This window comes from Salvelinus namaycush, chromosome 12 (genome assembly GCF_016432855.1).
Source record: "Salvelinus namaycush isolate Seneca chromosome 12, SaNama_1.0, whole genome shotgun sequence".
Lineage (NCBI taxonomy): Eukaryota > Metazoa > Chordata > Actinopteri > Salmoniformes > Salmonidae > Salvelinus > Salvelinus namaycush.
Window position 1 is genome coordinate 37,269,092 of NC_052318.1, and position 26,516 is coordinate 37,295,607.

At 44.6% G+C, this 26,516-nt stretch overlaps 1 protein-coding gene across 1 annotated transcript in view; it reads right to left on the reverse strand.

Annotated features, from left to right (window-relative positions):
- LOC120057192 (neurofibromin) overlaps nucleotides 1-26,516 on the reverse strand; it is an 83,766-nt gene that overhangs the window by 44,218 nt on the left and 13,032 nt on the right. Inside the window, exons 7-35 of the mRNA XM_039005675.1 lie at nucleotides 26,194-26,269; nucleotides 25,696-25,853; nucleotides 25,435-25,608; nucleotides 25,171-25,299; nucleotides 24,935-25,009; nucleotides 24,163-24,294; nucleotides 22,464-22,589; nucleotides 22,019-22,132; nucleotides 21,836-21,915; nucleotides 21,563-21,686; nucleotides 21,074-21,320; nucleotides 19,341-19,414; nucleotides 19,137-19,220; nucleotides 18,657-19,001; nucleotides 18,316-18,455; nucleotides 18,080-18,202; nucleotides 17,856-17,939; nucleotides 17,627-17,743; nucleotides 17,319-17,500; nucleotides 16,700-16,911; nucleotides 16,321-16,482; nucleotides 15,982-16,085; nucleotides 15,584-15,719; nucleotides 15,069-15,131; nucleotides 11,163-11,321; nucleotides 4,319-4,416; nucleotides 4,076-4,222; nucleotides 3,433-3,579; nucleotides 3,180-3,290 (exon numbers count right to left, since the gene is read on the reverse strand). Of these exons, the coding sequence (XP_038861603.1) occupies nucleotides 3,180-3,290; nucleotides 3,433-3,579; nucleotides 4,076-4,222; nucleotides 4,319-4,416; nucleotides 11,163-11,321; nucleotides 15,069-15,131; nucleotides 15,584-15,719; nucleotides 15,982-16,085; nucleotides 16,321-16,482; nucleotides 16,700-16,911; nucleotides 17,319-17,500; nucleotides 17,627-17,743; nucleotides 17,856-17,939; nucleotides 18,080-18,202; nucleotides 18,316-18,455; nucleotides 18,657-19,001; nucleotides 19,137-19,220; nucleotides 19,341-19,414; nucleotides 21,074-21,320; nucleotides 21,563-21,686; nucleotides 21,836-21,915; nucleotides 22,019-22,132; nucleotides 22,464-22,589; nucleotides 24,163-24,294; nucleotides 24,935-25,009; nucleotides 25,171-25,299; nucleotides 25,435-25,608; nucleotides 25,696-25,853; nucleotides 26,194-26,269 (3,923 nt within the window). The remainder of the gene's footprint in view (nucleotides 1-3,179; nucleotides 3,291-3,432; nucleotides 3,580-4,075; nucleotides 4,223-4,318; nucleotides 4,417-11,162; nucleotides 11,322-15,068; nucleotides 15,132-15,583; nucleotides 15,720-15,981; nucleotides 16,086-16,320; nucleotides 16,483-16,699; nucleotides 16,912-17,318; nucleotides 17,501-17,626; nucleotides 17,744-17,855; nucleotides 17,940-18,079; nucleotides 18,203-18,315; nucleotides 18,456-18,656; nucleotides 19,002-19,136; nucleotides 19,221-19,340; nucleotides 19,415-21,073; nucleotides 21,321-21,562; nucleotides 21,687-21,835; nucleotides 21,916-22,018; nucleotides 22,133-22,463; nucleotides 22,590-24,162; nucleotides 24,295-24,934; nucleotides 25,010-25,170; nucleotides 25,300-25,434; nucleotides 25,609-25,695; nucleotides 25,854-26,193; nucleotides 26,270-26,516) is intronic.

Here is a 26,516-nt window from a genome sequence, read left to right on the forward strand (position 1 = left end):
TGCAGGTGAGAGGGTTTACTTTGTTCACAAACCACTGCAGGTGAGAGGGTTTACTATGTTCACAAACCACTGCAGGTGAGAGGGTTTACTTTGTTCACAAACCACTGCAGGTGAGAGGGTTTACTTTGCTCATAACAACAGGTAAGTGGCAAAGATCTTTGAATGGTGCTGGTGGTCCTGTTATAATTGGTGAGATGTTAATTGCAGTAAGTTTACTTGCATTCAAGTCAGTTATTTAAAATGTACAGTGACCTTAAAACTTCATAAATGTAACTATATGTAATCTACGTAATCCCTGAAAACAACTTCATCATGAGAGGGCCATAAACAATAATTAGTAAGGCTGCACACTCCAAGAAAGGTTCAAATCTAACCTTTCTGGTAAAAATAGTTATAAATTGCTGAGGTGTAGTCACTTTTGGGGATACAAGCTCAAGTACAAATATAAAAATATCATATGATGCATTTCCTATTCAACAAAACTGTATGAATAAGTCTTGAAATGACATATGCTTTTTCAATTTTGTATAATCAAAGTATAAAACCAATAACTATACGATTTCACATTCCTTATAACTATGAAATACATATTTGTATATTTAGTGTTAGAGAAAATGTGCATAATTTCTAAAGATCTCTTGATCAAAATGTCTGCCCCCATCGCTGTGAACGTCACACGGAGCTCTAGCTTGGATTCCTGAACTCATATCAATATTTTATATCTATGACAAAGAGAAAGTGTTGGTTAAAAAAATCTATGAAATAATTTAGATGAATGGCTATAAATCGATCTCTGAGTATGCAATAGTAACCACTCTCTCTCATTCTGCACTACGATGTAAGGATGGCAGGCATGTGCTTTGTCAGTGGCTGTGACGTAGGGTTTAGCCAGGAGTTGATGGACAGTCGGAACACCAAATTAAATGGAGGGAGGGACATCCCAGCTTCAAGTGGTTTCAGACTTCACATCCTATGCCACACAGGTACAAAATAATTTTGACTGCATACAGTGTCTTCAGAAAGTATTCATACTCCTTGATTTATTCCACACTTTGTTGCGTTACACCCCGAATTCAAAATGGATTCAATATCCCATAATGACAAATTGAAAACATGTTTTTAGAAATAGTTACAAATTTATTGAAAATGAAATACAGAAATATCTCATTTACATGAGTATTCACACCACTGAGTCAATAATTTGTAAAAGCACCTTTGGCAGCAATTATAGCTGTGAATCTTTCTGTGTAAATCTCTAAGAGCTTTCCATACCTGGATAGTGCAACATTTGCCCATTATTATTTTCCAAAAATTCTTCAAGCTCTGTGAAATTGGTTGTTGATCATTTCTAGACAACCAATTTCAGGTCTTGCCACAGATTTTCAAGCAGATTTAAGTCAAAACTGTAACTCGGACACTCAGGAAGATTCACGGTCTTCTTGGTAAGCAACTCCAGTATAGAGTTGGCCTTGGGTTTTAGGTTATTGTCCTGCTGAAAGGTAAATGCATCTCCCAATGTCTGGTGGAAAGCAGACAACCAGGTTGTCCTCATGGATTTTGCCTGTGCTTAGCTCAATTCCATTTCTTTTTTTATCCTGAAAAACTCCAGTCCTTAATTACAAGCATACCCATAACATGAATCAGACACCACTATGCTTGAAAATATTAAGAGTGGTACTCAGTAATGTGTTGAATTGGATTTGCCCCAAACATAACACTTGGTATTCAGGGGAAAAAAAAGTGAATTGCTTTGCCACATTTTTTTGCAGTATCACTTTAGTGTGTTGTTGCAAACAGGATGCATGTCTTGGAATATTTTTATTCTGTACAGGCTTGCTTCGTTTCATTCTGTCAATTAAATTAGTATTGTGGAGTAACTACAATGTTGCTGATCCATCCTCAGTTTTATCCTATCACAGCCATTAAACTATTTTTTTAACTCTGTTTTAAAGTCACCATTGACCTTCCACTGAGGCAACTGAGTTGGAAGGACGCCTGTATCTTTGTAGTGACTGAGTGTATTGATACACCATCCAAAGTGTGATTAATAACCTCACCATACTCCAAGGGATTTTCACCCACATACCAATAGGTGCCCTTCTTTGCGAGGCATTGGAAAACTTCCCTGGTCTTTGTGGTTGAATCTGTTTTAAATTCACTGCTCGACTGAGGGACCTAACAGACAATGTGTGAGGTACAGAGATAAGGTAGTCATTCAAAAATCCTGTTAAACACTTATTGCACACAGAGTGAGTCCATGCAGCGCATTATATATGACTTAAGCAAATTTTACACCTTAAATGATTTAGGCTTGCCAAAACAAAGGGGTTGAAAACTTATTGGCTCAAGACATTTCAGCGTTTCATTTCTTATTAATTTGTCAAATTTCCAAAAACCTAATTCCACTTTGATATTATGGGGTATTGTGTGTAAGCCAGTGACACAAAAAAAATCCAGATTGACTGGCCTTCATGTGTTAAAGGAATGATGGAATGTAATTTATCTCTGCTTATTTGAGCTGTTCTTGCCATAATAAGGGCTTGGTCTTTTACCATCTTCTGTATATCACCCCTATCTTGTCACAACACAACTGATTGGCTCAAACGCATTAAGGAAAGAAATTCCACAAATTAACTTTTAACAAGGCACACCGGTTAATTGAAATGCATTCCACCTCATGAAGCTGGTTGAGAGAATTCCAAGAGTGTGCAAAGCTGTCATCAAGGCAAAGGGTGGCTACTTTGAAGAATCTCAAATATATTTTGATTTGTTAAACACTTTTTTGCTTATTTCATGATTCCATATTGATTAACCAGACATGCTATTGATTAACCAGACATGATCTCCTATTATTGTTATTAATTTGCCATTTACCTTGAAACATTATTTTCTTACATTGTTGTGTCTAAATAGCTCCTATTTATAGCCTAGTGGCCTAAGTGCAACTGTCAAGTCACTGAGAAAGACATCAGCTTGACGTCAAAACGTCAGTCACCTGTTCTCATCTGTACAATTAAGGTGAGCTAAAATAAATTAATCTATGCCTTTTTATGTTGAGTGCTCCAACTCAATGCCTCGTTTTAAAATGTTTCCAGCATCAATGTTTCTGAATAAATCCATCATGAAGTGAATAGAGCATTTTGTGACTCTGTTGAAATGTGACAGTCTGCAGGCCTCACCTGCGTGTGATGTAGTAGAAGACAGGGTTGCCGTTCTTGGAGGTGCCAGCCTGGTAGAAGATGTTGAGGGTCTTCAGGGCTTTGAACTCCTCTTTCTCATGTACCTGGTGTCTGAGGCAGCAAATACAAGATTGGAGGTACTTTCAGATTAATAATAAAACAACCCCTGCCTCAGATACTATCATATCCAGTTTTATGAGACCGGCTTGTGACAGTGAGATCTATGTGATTAATAGTAACTTGATGTGTCTACCTTGTCATAAATTCTTCAAACTTGGAGCTGGTGAGGTTGAGGCTGGACCAGTGGGTGTCAGCCACAGGTTTGTGCTCTGGGGGCCCCAGATAGGCCAGGAGGGTAGCCATCTTGTCAAACGGCCGTCTCCCTACTGCCTTGTGATCCCTGAAGAAGAACAAGGAAGTGGTTAGCACGGCAGACGTGTACTCCCCCGCACAATGACTCTGTACCGATACCCCCTGTATATAACCTCGCTACTGTTATTTTACTGCTGCTCTATAATTATTTGTTCGTTTTTTTACTTATCCATCTTTTACTAAACACGTATTTTTCTTAAAACTGCATTGTTGGTTTAGGGATTGTAAGTAAGCATTTCAGTGTAACCTGTTGTATTCAGCGCATGTGACAAATAAAATGTTATTTGATCCAGTCAACTCTCTGATAAGCCTCTTCCACACGCAGCAGGTACAGAGGTGTACAATAGTTTCAAACAACGCTTCCTGTGAGCTGGGCTTCTCAGATTGGTGTAAACAAATGTGGGCTTCAGTTCATCCTAAAGATCTGGGTTATGTAAAACATCTTACATAGAAACAGATATCTCTCTTAAACATCGAAGTCATCCCAAGCAATACAACTCTGTTGGACTGTTCAGCCCACTCACCTGTTGCTGGAGAGGTACTGTCCTATCTTCTCCTGGTTGTTCCACAGCAGCCGATGCAGGGCCAGAACATTGCCATCACTGATGAAGGACAGGCTGTGGTTGACGGAGTCACTGGCAGGGCAGTCTGATGCAATGTCCAGGAAAAACCTACAACACAAAAGGACAAATGAACAAGGTTAATGAGTATCCAATAAAAACATCCAATAGATTTCAGTGAGGGAAGAGATCCTTATTTTATCATACCTTCTAGCTGCATCAAAGTTGCTTTTGACAAAGTCATTGAAAGGCCTCATGTGCTCCTCTTTGGTGAATAAAACATGGTTGGCAATGCTCTGCAGGATCTGTAAGAGACAAATAAAAACATGTCAACAACAAGGCAAGATCCTCAAATAGAATACACCATATGTGACTGAATTCAGGAAGGTGAGCTTACCAAAATTTTAAACATTTTATAAAAGTGTAAAAAAAAATAAACGAAGAACTTGAGACAAGTAGGAGAAAAAGCCCTTAAATTATATATTTTCTTAGTTTACACCCATTCAGCATCGTTCTCATCCTCTTAAGCTGTCGCCCCAGGCACTTTTTTTAAACCTTTATTTAACTAGGAAATTCAGTTAAGAACAAATTGTTAGTTACAACGACGGCCGAGGTTCAGGGGCAGAACAACAGATTATTACCTTGTCAGCTCGGGGATTCGATCTAGCAACCTTCCGGGTAACTTTAATGATTCACACGTAAACGCATGAGTCAGGATGGCATTTCATACAGTCATATCGTTTCAGTACAATACCGGGGTATACAGTATTCCTGAATGTGCACTATTTCAACAAAAAACAGTACATACAGTGCCATCGGAAAGCATTCAGACCCCTTGACTTACAACCGTATTCTGAAATTTATTAAATCATTTTTTTCCTCATCAATCTACACACAACCCATAATGACAAAGCAAAAACAGGGTTTTAGAAATGTTAGCTAATTTATTAAAAATTAAAAACTGAAATATCACATTTACATAAGTATTCACACCCTTTAGTCAGTACTTTGTTATAGCACACTTGGCAGCGATTACAGCATTGAGTCTTCTTGGGTGTGACGCTACAAGCTTGGCACACCTGTATTTTGGAAGTTTCTCCCATTCTTCTCTGCAGATCCATTAAACTCCATCAGGTTGGGTGGGGAGCGTCGCTGCACAGCTATTTTGAGGTCTCTCCAGAGATGTTCGATCGGGTTCAAGTTTTGGCTCTGGTTGGGCCACTCAAGGACATTCAGAGACTTGTCCCGAAGCCACTCCTGTATTGTCTTGGCTGTGTGCTTAGGGTCGAGGTCCTGTTGGAAGGTGAACCTTTGCCCCAGTCTGAGGTCCTGAGTGCTCTGGAGCAGGTTTTCATCAAGGATCTCTCTGTACATCTTTCCCTCAATCCTGACTGGTCTCCCAGTCACTGCCGCTGAAAAACATCCCCACAGCATGATGCTGCCATCACCATGCGTTACCGTAGGGATGGTGCCAGGTTTCCTCCAGACGTGATGCTTGGCATTCAGGCCAAAGAGTTCAATCTAGGATTTATCAGACCAGAGAATCTTGTTTCTTATGGTCTGAGTCCTTTAGGTGCCTTTTGGCAAACTCCAAGCGGGCTGTCATGTGCCTTTTACTGAGGAGTGGCTTCTGTCTGATCACTCTACCATAAAGGCCTGATTGGTGGAGTGCTGCAGAGATGGTTGTCCTTCTGGAAGGTTCTACCATCTCCACAGAGGAACTCTAGAGCTCTGTTAGAGTGACCAGCAGGTTCTTGGTCACCTCCCTGACCAAGGCCCTTCTCCCCCAAATGCTCAGGTTTGGCCGGGCGGCCAGCTCTAGGAAGAGTCTTGGTGGTTCCAAACTTCTTCCATTTAAGAACGATGGAGGCCACTATGTTCTTGGGGACCTTCAATGCTGCAGAAATGTGTTGGTACCCTTCCCCAGATCTGTGCCTCGACACAATTCCTTCGACCTCATGGCATGGTTTTTGCTCTGACATGCACTGTCAACTGTGGGGCATTATATAGACAGGTGTGTGCATTTCCAAATCATGTCTAATCAATTGAATTTACCACAGGTGGACTCCAATCAAGTTGTAGAAACATCTGAAGGATGATCAATGGAAACAGGATGCACCTGAGCTAAATTTCGAGTTTCATAGCAAAGGGTCTGAATACTTTCACTGTATGTAAATAGGGTCTTTATTATTACATTTGCTAAAAGTTCTAAAAACCTATGTTTGCTTTGTCATTATGGGGTATTGTGTGAAGATGGCTGAGGATTTTTTTTTATTGAATGCATTTTTAGAATAAGGCTGTAACCTAGTGTAACGGATGTGAAATGGCTAGCTAGTTAGCGGGTACGCGCTGCTAGCGTTTCAATCAGTTACGTCACTTGCTCTGAAACCTAGAAGTAGTGTTGCCCCTTGCTCTGCAAGGGCCGCGGCTTTTGTGGAGCGATGGGTAACGACGCTTCGTGGGTGACTGTTGTTGATGTGTGCAGAGGGTCCCTGGTTTGCGCCCGAGGTCGGGCGAGGGAACGGTCTAAAGTTATACTGTTACACTAACAAAATGTGGAAAAGGTAAAGGGGTCTCAATACTTTCCGAGAGCACTGTACACACCCCCCCCCAGTCATAAGTTTTAGAACACCTACTCGTTTTTCTTTATTTTTACTATGTTCTACATTGTAGAATAATAGTGAAGACATCAAAACTATGAAATAACACATATGGAATCATGTAGTAATAAATCAAAGAATATTTTATATTTGAGAATCTTCAAATAGCCACCCTTTGCCTTGATGACAGCTTTGCACACACTTTCTCCTTTGCCAAGATAATCCATCCACCTGACAGGTGTGGCGTATCAAGAATCTGATTAAACAGCATGATCATTACACAGGTGCACCTTGAACTTGGAACAATAAAAGGCCACTCTAAAATGTGCAGTTTTGTCACACAACACAATGCCACAGATGTCTCATGTTTTGAGGGAGCGGGGAATTGGCATGCTGACTGCAGGAATGTCCAACAGAGCTGTTGCCAGAGAAATGAATGTTCATTTCTCTACCTTAAACTGCCTCCAACGTCGTTTTAGAGAATTTGGTAGTACGTCTAACCGGCCTCACAACCGCAGACCATGCCAGCCCAGGACCTCCACATCCGGCTTCTTCACCTGCGGGATGGTCTTAGACCAGCCAACCGGACAGCTGATCAAACTGTGGGATTACACAACCAAAGAATGTCTGTACAAACTGTCAGAAAAAGTCTCAGGGAAGCTCATCTGCAAGCTCATCATCCTCACCAGGGTCTTGACCCGACTGCAGTTGGGCATTGTAACCAACTTCAGTAGGCACATGCTCACCTTCACTGGAGATGTGTACTCTTCATGGATGAATCCCGGTTTCAACTGTACAGGAAACGGAGATGGCAGACAGCGTGTACGGCATCGTGTGGGCGAGCGGTTTGCTGATGTCAACGTTGTGCCCCATGGTGGGTGGTGGGGTTATGGTATGGGAAAGCATAAGCTACGGACAATGAACCCAATTGCATTTTATCGTTGGCAATTTGAATGCACAGAGATAATGTGACGAGCTCGAGGCCCATTGGCATGCCATTCATCCGCGACCATCACCTCATGTTTCGGCATGATAATGCAAGGCCCCATGTCACAAGGATCTGTACACAATTCCTGGAAGTTGAAAATGTCCCAGTTCTTCCACGGCCTGCATACTCAGACAGGACACCCATTGAGCATGTTAAGGATGCTCTGGATCGACATGGACAATAAAGCGTTCCAGTCCCCTTTGTTTTGTACACTGCTGCTACTCGCTGTTTATTATACATGTGTAGATCACTTCACCCCTACCTACATGTACAAATGACCTCTAACCTGCACCTCAGCACACTGACCCGGTACCACTACCTCCTGTATATAGCCTCATTACTAACCTGCACCCCAGCACACTGACCCGGTACCGATACCCCCTGTATATAGCCTCATTACTAACCTGCACCCCAGCACACTGACCCGGTACCGATACCCCCTGTATATAGCTTCATTACTAACCTGCACCCCCGCACACTGACTCGGTACCGCCACCCCGTATATAGGCTCATTGTTATTTTAGTGTGTCACTTTTTTATATTAAAAATGTTGTTTATTTAGTCAATATTTTCTTAACTCTATTTCTTGAACTGCATTGTTGGTTAAACTTCTTATGGCTGCAGGGGCAGTATTGAGTAGATTGGATGAAAGGTGCACAGAGGTGCCCATAGTAAACTGCCTGCTCCTCAGTCCCAGTTGCTAATATATGCATATTATTATTCGCATTGGATAGAAAACACTCGGAAGTTTCTAAAACTGTTTGAATGATGTCTGTGAGTATAACAGAACTCATATGACAGGCAAAAACCTGAGAAAAAATCCAAACAGGAAGTGGGAATTCTGAGGTTGGTCGATTTTCAACCAAGACCCTATTGAATACACAGTGGGATATGGATGAGTTTGCACTTCCTACAGCTTAGACTAGATGTCAACAGTCTGTAGAACCTTGTCTGATGCCTCTACTGTGAAGTGGGGCCGAAGGAGACAGGAATTAGTCAGGTCTACCATGACCTGACCATGCGCGTTCACATGAGAGGGAGCTCTGTTCCATCGCACATCTGAAGTCAATGTAATTCTCCGGTTGGAATGTTATTCAAGATTTATGTTAAAAACATTCTAAAGATTGATTCAATACATCATTTGACATGTTTCTATTGACTGTTACGGAACTTTTTGACATTTTGTCTGTTTTTAGTGAACGCGCTTCCTGACTTTGGATTTGTTTACCAAACACGCTAACAAAAATAGCTATTTGGACATAAATGATGGACATTACCGAACAAAACAAACATTTCTTGTGGAAGTGGGAGTCCTGGGAGTGCATTCCGACGAAGATCAGCAAAGTGAAGATTTATAATGCTTTTTATGAGTTTTGTTGACTGCACAATTTGGCGGGTAACTGTATGGCTTCCTTTTGTGGCTGAACGCTGTTCTCAGATTATTGAATATTGTGCTTTTGCCGTAAAGCTTTTGAAATCTGACACAGCGGTTGCATTAAGAACAAGTGTATCTTTAATTCTATGTAAAACATGGATCTTTCATCAAAGTTTAGTTTTAAAAAAAATCTGCAATTTGAGGCATTTCTGAACATGGCGCCAATGTAAACTGAGGTTTTTGGATATAAATATGAACTTAATCGAACAAAACATATGTATTGTGTAACATGAAGTCCTATGAGTGTCATCTGATGAAGATCAAAGGTTAGTGATTCATTTTCTCTCTATTTCTGCTTTTTGTGACCTCTGTCTTTGGCTGGGAAAATGACTGTTTGTGGTGCTTTCGCTGTAAAGCCTACTTGAAATCGGACACTTTGGTGGGATTAACAACAAGATTACCTTTAAAATGTTTGAGGAATTTTAATTATGAGATTTGTTTGAATTTGGCGCCCTGCACTTTCACTGACTGTTGTCATATCATCCCGTTAACGGGATTGCAGCCATAAGAATTAAGGGCTTGTAAGTAAGCATTACACTCTAAGGTCTACATCTGTTGTATTCAGCGCATGTGACAAATAACATCTGATTTGATATCCAGCAACTTCGCACAGCCATTGAAGATGAGTGGGACAACATTCCACAAGACACAATCAACTCCATACGAAGGAGATGTCGCACCGCATGATGGTCACACCAGATACTGACTGGTTTTCGCCCTTACCTTTTTTTAAGGTATCTGTGACCAACAGATGCATATCTGTATTCCAATTCATGTGAAATCCATAGATTAGGGCCTAATGAATATTTAAATCGACTGATTTCCTCATATGGAACTCAGTAAAATCTTTGAAGTTATTGCATGTTGCGTTTATATTTTTGTTTAGTGTATTTATACACATTTTGGGGACGCACAAAACTATTTAGGCAACAGGGATCTTGATCCAGAACGGGATTGAATGTCACTGCTGTAACCAAGAAGCTTAATCTCGCCACTTAGCTAGCAAGTTAGCAAACCGAAAGCGTAGCTGGAGCCCTGAGCTGGATATCATTTTCTTGATACATCTTAGATTCCTCATAGCTAAACTTAACTTATGCAGTGGTGTAGCACGCACCCCTGCAGCCTCCGCAAATAAGTAACACAATAAAATAACAATAGTGAGGCTATATACAGGGGGGGTACTGGTATACAGGGGGGTACCGGTACCAAGTCAATGCACGGCTGTACAGGTTAGTTGAGGTAATTTGTACATGTAGGTATGGGTGAAGTGACTATGCATAGATAATAAACAGTGAGTAGCACCAGTGTAAAAACAAATGTGGTGGGTGGGGGGAGGGGGTCAAGGTAAATAGTCTGGTGGCCATTTGATTAATTGTTCATCTATCTTATGACTTGGGGGTAGAATCTGTTAAGGTGCCTTTTAGTCCTAGACTTGGCGCTTCAGTACTGCTTGCCGTGCGGTAGCAGAGAAAACAGTTTATGACTTGGGTGACTGGAGTCTGACAATTTTATGGGGTTTTCCTCTGACACCACCTAATATATAGGTCCTGGATGTCAGAAAGCTTGGCCCCAGTGATGCACTGGGCCGTACGCACTACCCTCTGTAGCGCCTTACGGTCAGATGACGAGCAGTTGCACGGTGCAGCTGTAGAACTTTGAGGATCTGAGGACCCATGCCAAATCTTTTCAGTCTCCTGAGGGGAAAAAGGTGTTGTCGTGCCCTCTTCACGATTGTCTTGGTGTGTTTGGACGATAATAGTTAGTTGGTGATGTGGACACCAAGGAACTTGAAACTCTCGACCCGCTCCACTACAGCCCCGTCGATGTTAATGGGGGCCTGTTCGGCCCGCCTTTTCCTGTAGTCCACAATCAGCTCCAAGTTTGTAATTAAGGCATATTAATGCTTATTTAATTTTTTAACAGCCCTACTGTGAACTAGGAAATAGCATCAAATGCCTACGATCCTGAATCCAGTCACATAGTGTTAAGCCATATTGTATATGAGGCATGGGTGTCCTGTCCTCTTACCTTGGACATGAGCTTCAATCCCCTCTCTATCCTGGGAGGAGGTTTCTTATCCAGGATGCCTGCCTCATAGGGCGACACTATGGCAGGGTTGATGAAACGTAGGAACATGGCACTACCCACCGCCCCTATGCTGTTCTGGGGGAAACGCTGGCTGACCACCTGAATGTGAGGGTGTTGGAGGAGGGATAGTAAGAACAGGGGATGATTCAGAGGAGGAGAGAGGGAGAGGAGGAGAGGGCATGGGTTGGAGCAGATCGAGTGTAGGAGGAGACAAAGTATTCCACAGGCTAGAGGACACAAGATGGCCACGTCATCACCAAACCACATTCACACCACTAGGCCCGCTTCAAAACTGAGTTAGAGATAAAAAAGGAAAGCAAGGCGCCTGGAAATCTAGATTAAGGGGAGAGGAGAATCGTAGACCAGTCCTAACTACTAGTGTAGACTTGATACTGTACGCTACTGAGAAAGCACTGGGCAATGTTCAGGTAAATCCATCTCCTGAACTGAACAAACGTTCTACATGTCTGCATACTAAAATGTCCTCAGCTGTAACACAAGTGTGTTTTAATAGGGAGATCGCAGCAATAGAATTACTAGGCTGTAAAATGAAAATAATTGTTTCATTGCTGCTGCAACACCACAAGCTGTTATTAACAGCCTGCAGTATTAGATTGCTTTGAGAAGGTCAGCCAATTACCAGGCCTCTACAGCTTACTCCTCAGTCTCATGAACACAGCATATTGACCGCTAGCAATATTAACCATGATGCCAATATGACATCTCAACCGATGAAGGAGGCACAACTACTCATGATAACAAGCTGCTAGCTCACTTCATTGTTTATTTCAGATACGGTAAATGCAGTAGAGGGGGCCTCCCGAGTGGCGCAGCAGTCTAAGGCACTGCATCGCTACAGATCCTGGTTCGATCCCAGGCTGTGCCGCAGCCGGTCGCGACCAGGAGACCCATAATGCGGCACACAATTGGCCCAGCGTCATCCGGGTTAGGGGAGGTTTTGGCCGGCCGAGTTGTCCTTGTCCCATCGCACTCAAGCCACTCCTGTGGCGGGCCGGGCGCATTGCACGCTGCCATGGTCATCAGGTGTACGGTGTTTCCTGCGACACATTGGTGCGGCTGGCTTCCAGGTTAAGCAGGCGTTGTGTCAAGAAGCAGTGCGGCTTGGCGGGGTCGTGTTTCAGAGGACGCACGGCTCTCGACCTTCGCCTCTCCCAAGTCCGTTCGATGGGACAATTGGATATCACAAAATTGGAGAGAAAAAGGGGTCAATTAAATAAAATATTATTAAATAAAAATACCAAATAATGATTCAATAAAAAAATTAGAGGTCGACCGATTAATCGGAATGGCCGATTAATTAGGGCCGATTTTAAGTTTTCATAACAATCGGAAATCGGTATTTTGAGACAACGATTTGGCTTCTTTTTCTTTTTTTACACCTTTATTCAACTATGCAAGTCGGTTAAGAACACATTCTTATTTTCAATGACGGCCTAGGAACGGTGGGTTAACTAACTGCCTTGTTCAGGAGCAGAACGACAGATTTTTACCGTGTCAGCTCAGGGATTCAATCTTGCAACCTTACGGTTAACTAGTACAACGCTCTAACCACCTGCTTTACATTGCACGCCACGAGGAGCCTGCCTGTTACGCGAATGCAGTAAGAAGCCAAGGTAAGTTGCTAGCTAGCATTAAACTTATCTTATAAAAAACAATCAATCAATCATAATCACTAGTTAACTACACATGGTTGATGATATTACTAGTTTATCTAGCATAAGTTCCGTTGCATATAATCGATGCAGTGCGCATTCGCGAAACAGGACTGTTGTTGCTCCAACGTGTACCTAACCATAAACATCAATGCCTTTTAAAAATCAATACACAAGTATATATTTTTAAACATGCATATTTAGTTAATATTGCCTGCTAACATGAATTTCTTTTAACTAGGGAATTGTGTCACTTCTCTTGAGACAGAGTCAGGGTATATGCAGCAGTTTGGGCCGCCTGGCTCATTGCGAACTGTGTGAAGTCCATTTATTCCTAACAAAGACAGCCAACTTCGCCAAACGGGGGATGATTTAACAAAAGCGCATTCGCGAAAAAAGCACAATCGTTGCACGACTGTACCTAACCATAACAATCAATGCCTTTCTTAAAATCAATACACTGAAGTATATATTTTTAAACCTGCATATTTAGCTAAAAGAAATCCAGGTTAGAAAGCCAATATTAACCAGGTGAAATTGTGTCTCTTCTCTTGTGTTCACTGCACGCAGAGTCAGGGTATATGCAACAGTTTGCGCCGCCTGGCTCGTTGCGAACTAATTTGCCAGAATTTTACGTAATAATGACATAACATTGAAGGTTGTGCAATGTAACAGGAATATTTAGACTGATGGATGCCACCCGTTAGATAAAATACGTAACGGTTCCGTATTTCACTGAAAGAATAAACGTTTTGTTTGAGATGATAGTTTCCGGATTCGACCATATTAATGACCTGTTATAATTAAGAGTATGATTTGATAGAGCAGTCTGACTGAGCGCTGGTAGGCAGCAGCAGGCTCGTAAGCATTCATTCAAACAGCATTTTCGTGCGTTTTACCAGCAGCTCTTCGCAATGCTTTATGACTTCAAGCCTATCAACTCCCGAGATTAGGCTGGTGTAACCGATGTGAAATGGCTAGCTAGTTAGCAGGTTGCGCACTAATAGCGTTTCAAACGTCACTCGCTCTGAGACTTGAAGTAGTTGTTCCTCTTGCTCTGCATGGGTGACGCTGCTTCGAGGGTGGCTGTTGTCGATGTGTTCCTGGTTCGAGCCCAGGTAGGAGTGAGGAGAGGGACGGAAGCTATACTGTTACACTGGCAATACTAAAGTGCCTATAAGAACATCCAATAGTCAAAGGTATATGAAATACAAATCGTAGAGAGAGAAATAGTCCTATAATTACTATAATAACTACAACCTTAAACTTCTTAACTGGGAATATTGAAGACGCATGTTAAAAGGAACCACCAGCTTTCATATGTTCTCATGTTCTGAGCAAGGAACTTAAACGTTAGCTTTCTTACATGGCACATATTGCACTTTTACTTTCTTCTCCAACACTTTGTTTTTGCATTATTTAAACCAAATTGAACATGTTTCATTATTTATTTGAGGCTACATTTATTTTATTGATGTATTACATAAATTAAAATAAGTGTTCATTCAGTATTGTTGTAATTGTCATTATTACAAATAAAATTAAAATTGGCCGATTATTTGGTATCGGCTTTTTTTGGTCCTCCAATAAAATCGGTATAGCGTTGAAAAATCATAAACGGTCGACCTCTAAAAAAATACATCTATAAAAATGCAGTAGAGGGAACTGAGGGTGTGGTCATCAGATCATCCCTGGGGTGGACGTCTTTCTGCACTGCGAAACATAGCTAGTACTGAACGGCACAGAAACCTTAAGTCTTCACAAGAGTTCCAAATTCCAGGAAAGCTTTTCAAAAAGCGGAGTGGATCCCAGGACACAGAGTAGCACCACATAACTATCTGCCAAAGTGCTACGTGACCTGCAATACAAGCCCCTTATCATAGACCCCCAAACTCCTTTCAACACCAACCCCAAAAACCTCACACCAGTAAGAGACCAGAGGAGCAGTGGATAGGAACATTGTAGCTACAACAGTCCCACCAGTTTGTGGTGAGCATACATTGAAATTGAGAGAAACTTGTTTGGAAGTAAAAGTATTAGTAGTGGGATTTCAGGTGGTGATCGTAAGGAGGGCGGGAGTATAAAGTAGTTTAAGGTGATAGAACAGCAAGAGGGTAAATGACCTTCCCTTTCTTTCAACAGAGTGGCCAGGGAGAACGTTCTCTGAACTTACTGCTTTTTTGCTTTCCTTTTTCTCTTTAACTGTGGCTTTATTCAGTAGAGAGTGGCAAGTTGCCTACAGAACAGAGATGGGCACAAAAAAAGTCACCACAAACACACATACCAAACTACTACATTCGTATACAGAACCTGCACAAATACTACTGCATTCGTATACAGAACCTGCATAAAAACTACTACATTCGTATACAGAACCTGCACAAATACTACTGAATTCGTATACAGAACCTGCATAAATACTACTGCATTCGTATACAGAACCTGCATAAAAACTACTACAATCGTATACAGAACCTGCACAAAAGTGCAAATGATTCCTATGCCATCAAAGCTTACCTTGTGATGTACATTTACCTAGTTGATAATAACCACCCTGGAAACATAAATGGTGACCACTGCAGAAAAAGCTCAGATAATTCCTGAGATAAAAGGAACCCTGTCAGTCAGATGAGGGTTTCCAGCCGGTGGAGTGGGTTAGAGTTGGGAGTTGAGGGGTCGAATACGTACCTGGAACAGGCAGTGACAGACACTGCGCAGCTGTGGGGGGAACTCTGTGGAGGAGTTGATGATGGCCAGGAAGAAGCGGTTGGTGATCTGCAGCAGGTTCCTCTGGTTCTCCTCCAGGATCTCACTCTGCTCCAGCCTGCAGCCGGAGGCACAGAACCAGTCAGTCATAACCAGAGACACAGAACCAGTCAGTCATAACCAGAGACAGCAAGAGAGCATGGGACAACGCAACACTTCTTCCATGTTGCCGAGAATATTAGAATTTTACGAAGGTCCTAACTGAAATCAAAACAAGCAGATTATCAGTTAATTGACTAGCACTGCTGTCTTGGTTTAAAAAGCACAGCTGGAAAACAAAGCGGGTGAATGAGTTGAATAGTGTCTGTGGGGTAAGTTACCTGGTGGGATCCACCTCGAAGCTGATGAGCTGCCACTCTGGGGCGGTGATGACCCCTCTGAGGAGAGGCTCCAGCAGCTTCTGCAGGTACGTGGCCCCGTACACCTGAAACAGCAGAGGGAGGGAGGGGTGGACATACAGGCATAAACACACTGACAACCTAAACTAGAACTCATTTTAGAAAGCAGGCGCCACGTTTCTTTGAAAGCCTAAGACCATATTGTGTCATGACCCTTGTCAGAGAGCAGGTATTTTGCATAGCCGTAAAAGAGCTCAATCACACTTTCGTGCCTGGGTTGATCAGGACAGGACTGGGCACCTAGCCAATCATGCTGTGTACCTTAAAGCAGAAGGTCATGATCTTGCTGGCCAGACTGTTTCCTCTGAACAGAGTCTGCATGGAGTCCGCCAGCTCCACCTCCTTAGAGAACATGTTCCACAGCAGCTGGTACAGGAGGTGGCGCGAGTCAAACAGAGTCACCAGCACCCGCGCCAGCTCATCCTGACAGGATAGTGACACAGCGTTAGTGACACAGTTCACACTCTGACACCCACAGTCTACACATCACTAACACAACACTGATATTCATATTCACACCTATGAACAGTAGGAAACCATTTGCGTTGAATGTTATTCCATTTACACCGCCAGATCTAACACCAGGGTCAAGATGTCAGGTCACACATAAAGGACAGTGGGTGGTGAGTAGACTACATACCCATTGGGAGCAGGGCACTACATTGGCCAGAGCCATGGCGATAGGCAGCTCTCCCTGGTCTCCCATCATGGTGACCAGCTCTACCAGCCTCTCGAAGCGGTCTGCCAGCACCGTCTCTGCCAGTGTGTCAAACTCTGTTCCCTGCTGCAGGATCTTAGTCAGCACCTCCATGAAGGTGGCCCGTGTCTGCAGGTCCTTATGGTAGCCCAGACCTACACACACACACACACACACACACACACACACACACACACACACACACACACACACACACACACACACACACACACACACACACACACACACACACACACACACACACACACACACACACACACACACACCGAGAGAACGCAATAGGTAAGATAATGCATTTCTCTCTACGTGGGACAAGAGGGAATATCATTGACCATGGGAAAGTATCGTTTTAACGACCCTACACTAAATGAGGAATTAGATGTAATTCACAGAGATCCCATTAAAGCCACTTCCACTGTTAATCTTCTTTCGCATGTGCAGTGAAGCACTTTAAAAAAACAGGGACACATGAAGCAGCCAACCAAGGAGCGAGCCCAAGCTTCATTCCTGATAAGTTCCGATGTTAGGTTTCCAGACTGACCGATGGAGTGCATGAGGCCGCTGTCCACGTTGGCATTGAGGAGGTTGGACATGGCCAGGACGGTGCAGTGTCTGAGGGAGGCCAGACGTCGGGACATGCCCCTCTTCCTCCCTGCCACCTGCTGCCCATCATCCTCCACCTCACTGCAGTCATTCAGCAGGTTCATGAACAGGGTGAAGTACCTGGGAGGAGGACACACACAATCACTACAAAGCTAGTGGGAGTAATGATGCCAGACTTTGCTTTCTGTAGAATTGTGATGTACAGAAGTAATAAAATTCAATAGTAGTAGAGATTGGCTGGCGTACTTGAGGAAGAGCTGGGACTTGGCCTCCATCAGTTCCACTCCATCTCCCTCCTCAGGCTGGAGGGGCAGGCCAGCTAGCAGAGACACCACCGCCTCCATACTGGCCTGGTCCAGGTCCCTGTATATCACACAGCACAGGGTATAGATCAGGGGTTAGAGGTCACAGAGGTCATGTTCACATCAGCTGTGTGAGGGGGGTACAATCCAAGCAGGGGGTAGTAGAACAGTACCTGGTAAGACACTTGACGTCATCGTCAGCCGCTTGGTTTGAGGTGCCCATCACCCAGTCTGTCAGGTACTCCACCATCTTGTTCCTGCCAGGGATGAATGGACATTGCTTTACAGTATGTCAACTAAATGACACGGTTTTTGTATTACTCCGTATCAATATGTTGCAGTAAACCTGGACAGTACAGTTTAACAGACAGTCAAAACTCCAGGAGAACATTCTCACCTGAACTTCATCTCCTGGCAGAAGGACAGGTCGTCTCGTCTCTCCATCATCACCTCCACCAGCTGGCACAGCTTGGTCTTGATCTGGATGGCATGCACTATGTTGCCTAGGATACGCACGTACCTGCCAACACAACACAGGGCATGTGGAGGATGAGAGTGGGCAGTGGGCTCACAGCAGCTCACCAACATTCTCATGGTCCAGGGTCGGCATAGAGGAGAGGACAGGAGGTTTACCTGACCAGGTTGAGCATCATGGTCTCTATGCTGGCCTGTCCCAGGTGCTCTGAGCTGCCCTCAGTGTGGTTGTCCAGTAGGTTCTTCATGATGGCGATGGTCTGCTCCACAAACTGGGTGTTCGTGTCATTGATGGGGACCTAAACAGAAACAAAGAAAAATATATTTTACCACAAAAGCTAACAAAGACGTTCTTACCTTCTATATTCCTTCAGTGACTTTGGATATAAATGTATAACCCTTTTCAGAAGCAAGAGTGATCACACCAATGTGATTATACTATGACAAACAGATAATCGATGACGTTTTCTAAGCGTGCGTGTGTTTGTGTGTTCTCTCACCGGCCCCTGTGCGTCGAAGAAGCGGCTGATGCTGTTCTTGAGTTTGTTGAAAAGCATGGGGTAGAGAGCCGGGCTGAGCTCCAGGCCAACTAGGTCCTTAACATTAGTCCGGATCTGAACACCCTTCTCATGGCTGCACACCATGAGAGACAGCAGGCGATCCAGGAAGCGGCCCAGGGGCGTCTCCGTGTTCCCCTCACAGGAGCCCATGGAGATCATGGAGCCCTTTCTCTCACTGAGAGGCCCCATGGGGGGGCTGTAGGTGGCCAGGCCTGGGGCGCTGCGCTGCTGCAGACACACACCTCCCAGAGCACACAGGAAGCCCGTCATGTTGATCCACTCCTGAACACAGAAGCAGAGCGAGAGGACCAATGAGAGAACAGAGAGACAACATCAATCCACAACCAAATAATATGTGAAGTGTATTTTTTATTTGCATAACGGGAATGCATAAGAACAAGGTACTGGGTGTGTGCTTGCCTGGCCATCCTCTAGCTTAGTTTTGGGATGGGTGAGGATTAATTTGGTTGCCTGCTCCCATTTTGCATGCGTGTCTTCCCATGCCTGTGGGGAATATCATAAAACAAATGCTGAGTTGATATCAATATCGTGCTTCACAAACATCCTTCCATTATTGAAGCATCAGGGTATGAACAGGAACACAGCAGCAGGCCACTCTTTCACCTCTTTGTTTCCTGCAGTAGGATGTTCGATCCTCCTCAACAGAGCCATCACTCTCTTCTGCAGGGCTGAGCGGCCTGAAAACACACAAACACACTATGACAGGAGCCTTCACCTCTCTGACAGCCCCAGCACACACACACTCAACACATACGCTGCTGCTACTGTCTATTATCTATCCTGTTGCCTAGTCACTTTACCCCTACCTATATGTACATAGCTATTTGAATTACCTCGTACCCCTGCACATCGAATCGGTACTGGTACCTCGTGTATATAGCCATGTTATTTTTACCTGTTATTTGTTATTCACTGTGTATTTATTATTTTATCTTTACATCTGAATTGTTGGAAAAGAAACCGGAAGTAAGCATTTCACTGTTAGTTATCATTTGATTTGAGCATCATGACCTTCTGAGTTCTCATGGTGGGACTGTCCTCTATAGCAGTGGAGGCTCCTCAGAAGAGGAAGGGGAGGCCCATCCTCCTCAGTGAATTTCAGACAATTTAAAACATTACAAAGGTTATCCTTTTTAGATGAAACTATACTAAATATATTCACGTCACAAATCATTGATTAAAACACACTATGTTGCAATGAAGGTCTACAGTAGCCTCGGCAGCACTCTGTAGGGTAGCACCATGGTATAGCCGGAGGACAGCTAGCTTCAGTCCTCCTCTGGGTACATTGACTTCAATACAAAACCTAGGAGGCTCATGGTTCTCACCCCCTTCCATAGACTTGCACATTAAGTCGTCCTCCAACCTATCAGAGCTCTTGCAGAACGAACTGACATGTTGTCCACCCAATCAAAGGATCAGAGAATTAATCTAGTACTGAAAGCATAAGCTACAGCTAGTTAGTACTGCAGTGCATAAAATGTGGTGAGTAGATGACTCAAAGAGAAAGACAACAGTTGAAGAAATGTCTTCTAAAATAAAGGAGACGTAAGAGAGCGAGCTAGCTATATTTTGTAATATTTTTTTCACTTACTTAGCTAGTGATTGCAGCTAGCTAGTTTAGCCTACTCAAACAGGGAGGGATGCTACAGTATGTTAGCAATGATGTAGGCTGTGGTTAGCATTTATGATATGGATGTTCGGCTTGGAAAAAGCTAATGTGTTGTGCACTCTAGTCCATAAGTGAAGGGAAAAGGTGGAGGAGAGCGCGTAGGAATTACATAATGAGCAGATCATGCTGTTTGTATGTGGCAGCTATGAAAGTGAACTGTGTTTGCGTGTATTCGTTCCACCGATTCTGTTGAAAAACATTTCTTAAACGGAAGCAAAGGGAACAAAACAGGGATAAACATACCTGAATTTGTCCAACAGAAACTCTCGTTTGCAACTGTTGGACTAATGATTACACCCTAGATCAGCTAGATGCAGGCAAGAATGTGCAAGACGGTATTGAACGTGTCACGGTCTTGATTACTTACATATTTCTCTTGACCTATGCACCTACGTTGTAAACTTTCATTCATAGTGTAGGTTGTAGCAACCTCATGACGGGTATAGGGAAAATATACGGGTATAATAGAAAAAAGGCCATGCTCATAAAAATTCAATAATCGTCCTCCCTCATCTTAAACGGCACCGACCGCCACTGCTCTAGAGGTGGTACTCAATAAACTGTAAGGTACAGCGCCATAATTTCTCCCCAAGGTCCCTCAGGATTATTGAACTGACCCAGACGACGAAATCTTAGGTCATTAGCGCGTGCGTTCATGACTAACCTGTGGACATCATGTTGCTGACGGAGGCAAACTCGATGAAGGTGTTGTAGTTGGGCAGGATAGTCTGTACCGGGACCTCGTCCACGCAACAGCGGACCTCAGCCTCCTCACACAGGTGTCTGAAGCAGGACATGGCCACCAGAACGGCCTCCATGTCAGGGCTCCACAGGAACATGTAGAGACACACCTCCAGCTTGGTCTGGGCCTGTCTACAGATGGGGATGCCACTGCCCACCGTGGCCCGCTCCTGGGGGAGGAAGACAGGACAGACGGTTAGAACAACGGAGATCTAAACGAGGTCACGTTCAGGAGGGTGTTCAGAATGTATATAGAAATGTCATACATAGAGCTGCCATTTTTCCCTACTCTGCATGACAGAAGTATATATCTGTTACACAAAGAATATTCCTGAACATTATACAATTTTGTGCCTTCCTGGATGAGACACAGAGGTATAAGGAATACATAACACACAAGGCAGTAACCTACCTTGTTCCTGAGGAGGAACTTGTTCCTGCAGATGAGGATCTCCCTCAGCCACTTAAGGATCTCTGTGCTGTTGATCATCTGGTGGCCAACCAGCTTCTTACAGATGAAGAAGAGGACCTGGGAACTGTAGGGTACAAAAGTCAATCAGAGTCAACTTGGGTGACCATCTCTGCTAACCAATCAGCATCAATCAACACTCAATTTCACCTTGCATCTAATGTAGAGGACCACGCATAAGCAAAGGTGGTTAAACAATTGGGGCATTTAGGCTACCTGATCTCCCAGAAGGTTTCAATGGGAGCATCTGGGTTCCACAGCTCTATGGTCTCAGGTTGATGCAGGACCAAGAGGGCCTACAAAAGGAAGAGAACGGGAGCAGTATCTATTAGCCACTGTGGCAAATGTAACCATAATGGAGAAAAAGGGGAGAGAGAGAGAAAGAGAGATGGGGCTCACCTCCATGGCCTCCTGTGAACACTCTCCCATGTTGGCCAGAGGCACCAGCTGCACCAGGCCGGTGATCAGCTCTGCTGTACTGCTCTGGATCTCCTGACCCTGCTTACCCGGGTTCTGACACACACAAAGCAAACTTACAGTACACGACTACACAGCCATGTACAAACATGCCAAGAGTGGCTTTTCTGGACCAGTCTGCCTATAAGTCTTTGATTTAGAAAGTCTTAAGCTGGTTTGGGATTTACAGTCTCTAACCAAACACTTGGCTTATTTGTCTAAATCTAACCCTGCAAGTGGAATTAATCACGATAATCCCTTAACCCAACACAACAAATGTAGAATTAAAGGATAAGTAAAACTACTGTGTTACACAGACCATCCTCAAACAGCAAAACACACATTACTTTAGGTCTCCTGGCCAGAAATAAACAGAGTAAATACTAACATGCAGCATGAGTTTAGGGTCAGAGTGGATGAGCTTGACCAGGGCCAGCAGGAGGCTCCGCGTGTCCAGATCTGTGGTCTTCTCCTTGAACTTCAGACTGGTCATCTTCTCCTTGAAGGTCAGACTCTGAAGGGAACAAGCAGTAGAGACTGGCCGTGAGCAGGAGCATTCTTTCAAGATGAGGGGAGTGATAAAAAAAAGAGTGAGGGTAAGGAAAACGTGGAAAAGGGAACTAAAAGAGACGGAAACAGATGCAGAGTCTCTCTACTGTAATCAGACAAACAAGTTCCCTCCGAGCAGAGACCCACAGCACAGGGATCAGGAGAGCCACCAGGAGAGAAGGGATCAGGGGTCAAAGATAGAGAGGGACTGTTTCATGAGGGCCCTTCATGGGTGGGCCATGAAACAGGAGGTGGGCAACCAGACTGACAGACAGGAGCATGGGGCCATGCCTAAACCATGACGGGCTGCCCACCATGAGGGAGTCAGGCCCACACACAAACACACAACATCAGGACACGGCAAACCCAGATTATGGATGAGGAAATAATAACCAACTCTAGTAGAGGTTGAAGGAAATATTCAACTATGCACCAACACAATCTACAGGCCTCCCATTTCTTCACAGGTGATGAGATCCCAACCAAGTATCCATCCATATAACCTAGTATGAAGGCATGTCAACGCTTAAAATAAAGGAGATGTACCATCCAAAGACTGAGTGTGCGAGTGGAGGGCCCTGCCTCAACAGGCTGAGAAGCATGCTCCAGCAGCTAGCATAGCATACAGATGAGATGGAGTGGAGGACCCAGCCTCAACAGGCTGAGAAGCATGCTCCAGCAGCTAGCCTAGCATACAGAGGAGATGGAGTGGAGGACCCAGCCTCAACAGGCTGAGAAGCATGCTCCAGCAGCTAGCCTAGCATACAGAGGAGATGGAGTGGAGGGAGGAGCCGGAGGCAGGCTCACTTCAACCAGAGCACAGAGGAGGTGGACGACGACAGGGGCTCTCTCTTATCTGTGGTAGCCTGGGGGTGGGGTTAGGGGTTAGAGGTCAGAGGGTCAGCTGCAGAAGGTTCAGGAGGCGGCGGCAAGGGGAGTGGAAGGGGTGGCAGTTATACTTACAGCAACAGATGCCCACTGCCATGCAAAACAGTGACAGTGACAAGTTGGCATCTGAGTGAGTGAGCAGCAGCCAGTTCAAAATGAAGGAGGAGAAGGAAAGAACGAGGAAAGAGAAAAGAAGCACCACCACGTCAGTGATGTCAGAGAGCTCCCTCTGCAGTCCTCCACCTCCATGAGATGACTGAACACACCGATGACAGCGAGGTGACACAGGCCCATACACATACTCACGCATTCACACAAAAGGACAGGGATGTGAGGAGTTATCAGAGATGTTCAAATATTCTCCTGCATGACTCTCCAGTAGTGTCTGGGCTGTGTCAAGTGGACAGGAGGATTTGTCTCCCGTTGCTGTGGATCTCCTGGTCTCTACAGTTCAACCATACACAGTCACTGCTGTCTGACATTTGTTAACATCTCGGCCCATTACGGAAAAAACAATCATGCACACGCACACACCGATAATATTTGGGGTTTGTTGAGCATGTTTTTGTTTCCAAGAGTGTGTAGAGCTGTGTGTGTGTGGTCAGTCTGCCCACAGACGGCGAGGGTGTTTTGCTGTGTGAACGTCTTACCGTAGTCAAGCGTAGGGGAGCGTGTGTACTGCAGCCCCTCATCACGTGACCCAGTGTCTCAGAAAACATGACCCTCAGCTCTCCTGAGTAGCAGTACACAGCGTCAATCTTAGGCCACCAGTCCAACGGAGACTGCAACAGAGGAATGGACCGAGTTTAAACTCAATCCTGTAGGTTGATTAAGGTGGGTGTTTACGGTCTTATCCCAATCAAAACTTTCTCAGATAACATTAGGATTTGTTAGGGTGGAGAAATTGACTTCTTCTGTTAGCCTGGAGGGGAGAAAGAGGGCATCTGATGGTACCCACCCAGACATACACACAAGAATACAATCAGGAAGTGCTTTGGGTAAGGGGGGCGAGAGAGAGACCAGTAATACTCCCACTCCATCGCTCTTACACAGTCTCTCAGGCACATGGAGAGCTAATAAAAAGGGCTCTGTATGAAACCTGCCCTCAGGCACATCCCATTGAAACACACACACACCACATAAGTGTCTGCAGCACTTCCTCTCCCTGCATGGCTCAGCCAGAGTGAGATGGTAGTCCATCTAATGCTGTGTAATTAAGCCCAGTGTGTACAGAGTGTGAGCCATTCCTACAGTAGTGACATCATCTATACCGAGTCACCACAGATAAGGTCACCACTGGTCATTGTAGATGGGCACTGTGTGGTCACTTTTATATACTTTGGATGGTGCCACTGGATATTAGTATTGGGTGTGTTGATTGATCCCTTAACTCGGAGTTGGGCCACGACACCACACACTTACATTAGTGATGATTCTGTGTAGGGAGTTGACCAGGACAAAGTGAAAGGTGGGAGGGGAGGATGATGCCAGGCAGACCTATAATGGGAGAGAGAAATAAATAGAGGGAGACGTTGAACAGAGATCAAACACAGTCCTTACTTCAACACACCAGTATGTGCACAACATCAGTTAATGATAAATGGTTATCAACATTTATATGGAATACTACAGTCAAGAGGTCAACAGGAGTCCCAGACCTTAAAGTGCTGGTTGTTGTGGGGATTGATGCGGAAACAGGAGACGAAGCAGTCGATCATGAGGTCCACGTCTGCGTTCTGGCTTCCCGCCCCTCTGGAGAAAGGCTTGGCTGGGTTGAAGAGCAGGGCCTGACAGGAGAAGGGAGAGACAAGGTAGATAACCAGTCACAGCTGATGCTATCGCTGGTGACAACCTGTATACTACGATTATAATACTGTCCCATAACAGTGATCATCAGAGGACCATCTGTGGCTGGTGCTCACCTTGAGGTCCACCACGATGGACTGCACCAGGAGGAAGATGACAGAGTGGTCTTCCCAGTTAATGTAGGTGGAGGCCTTGCAGAGTTTGACACAGGCGATGGCAGCACTCTCAGTCAGCTGTTTACTGCCCCCGTGGCCGGCCAGGGCCTTCCTCAGGTTCTCCAGGAACAGTTTCTGTGAGGCAGACAGAAGAGTACTGTACGAGAGGAGAGTAAGACATGGCTAATTAAAACACTGGTGTGTGTGTGTTTTGTGTCGGACCTTGTTGACCTTGGTGTCCTCCACGGTCTCTCTGGAGAGGTCCTGTGTGATGTCGGGACAGAGGATGAGGAGGATGATCTGCAGTGGCCACACGGCTGCCTTCCTCTTGGCACTCTCAGCAAAACTGTCCACCAGGTCAAACAGCTTCTCTGCACAGTCTGGGGGAGAGACCCGGCCAAGCAACAACACAGTCAATGACACACACAGTCTGGGAGAGACCCGGCCAAGCAACAACACACAGTCTGGGAGAGACCCGGCCAAGCAACAACACACAGTCTGGGAGAGACCCGGCCAAGCAACAACACACAGTCTGGGAGAGACCCGGCCAAGCAACAACACACAGTCTGGGAGAGACCCGGCCAAGCAACAACACACAGTCTGGGAGAGACCCGGCCAAGCAACAACACACAGTCTGGGAGAGACCCGGCCAAGAAACAACAATCTATAACACAGGATTCATCTCTGATTGTAACATTAGAAGTGTAACAGCATCCTCACCGGCCATGTCTGTCTGTGGCCTCTGGTACAGCATGGTGAACTCATCAGGGTAGTTCTCCACCCAGTTCCAGAAGGCCTGAGGGGGGAGAGAAGAGGGTTACATCAACTGCCTGGAAAGCACTGTCCCTATCCTCAACTCACAGGAAAACTATCAACACACCAACTTGCAAGGATGTTTCCCTATCCTCAGCCAACTAAACTATTCAGATACTAATGTCACGCTCTGATGACGAGAGATAAAAACTGTTTAAATGTAAAACTCCATAAAACAGTTAATGTGTTTACAGGTCCTCTCAGTGGAGCCACACTCCAGCTTCATGACT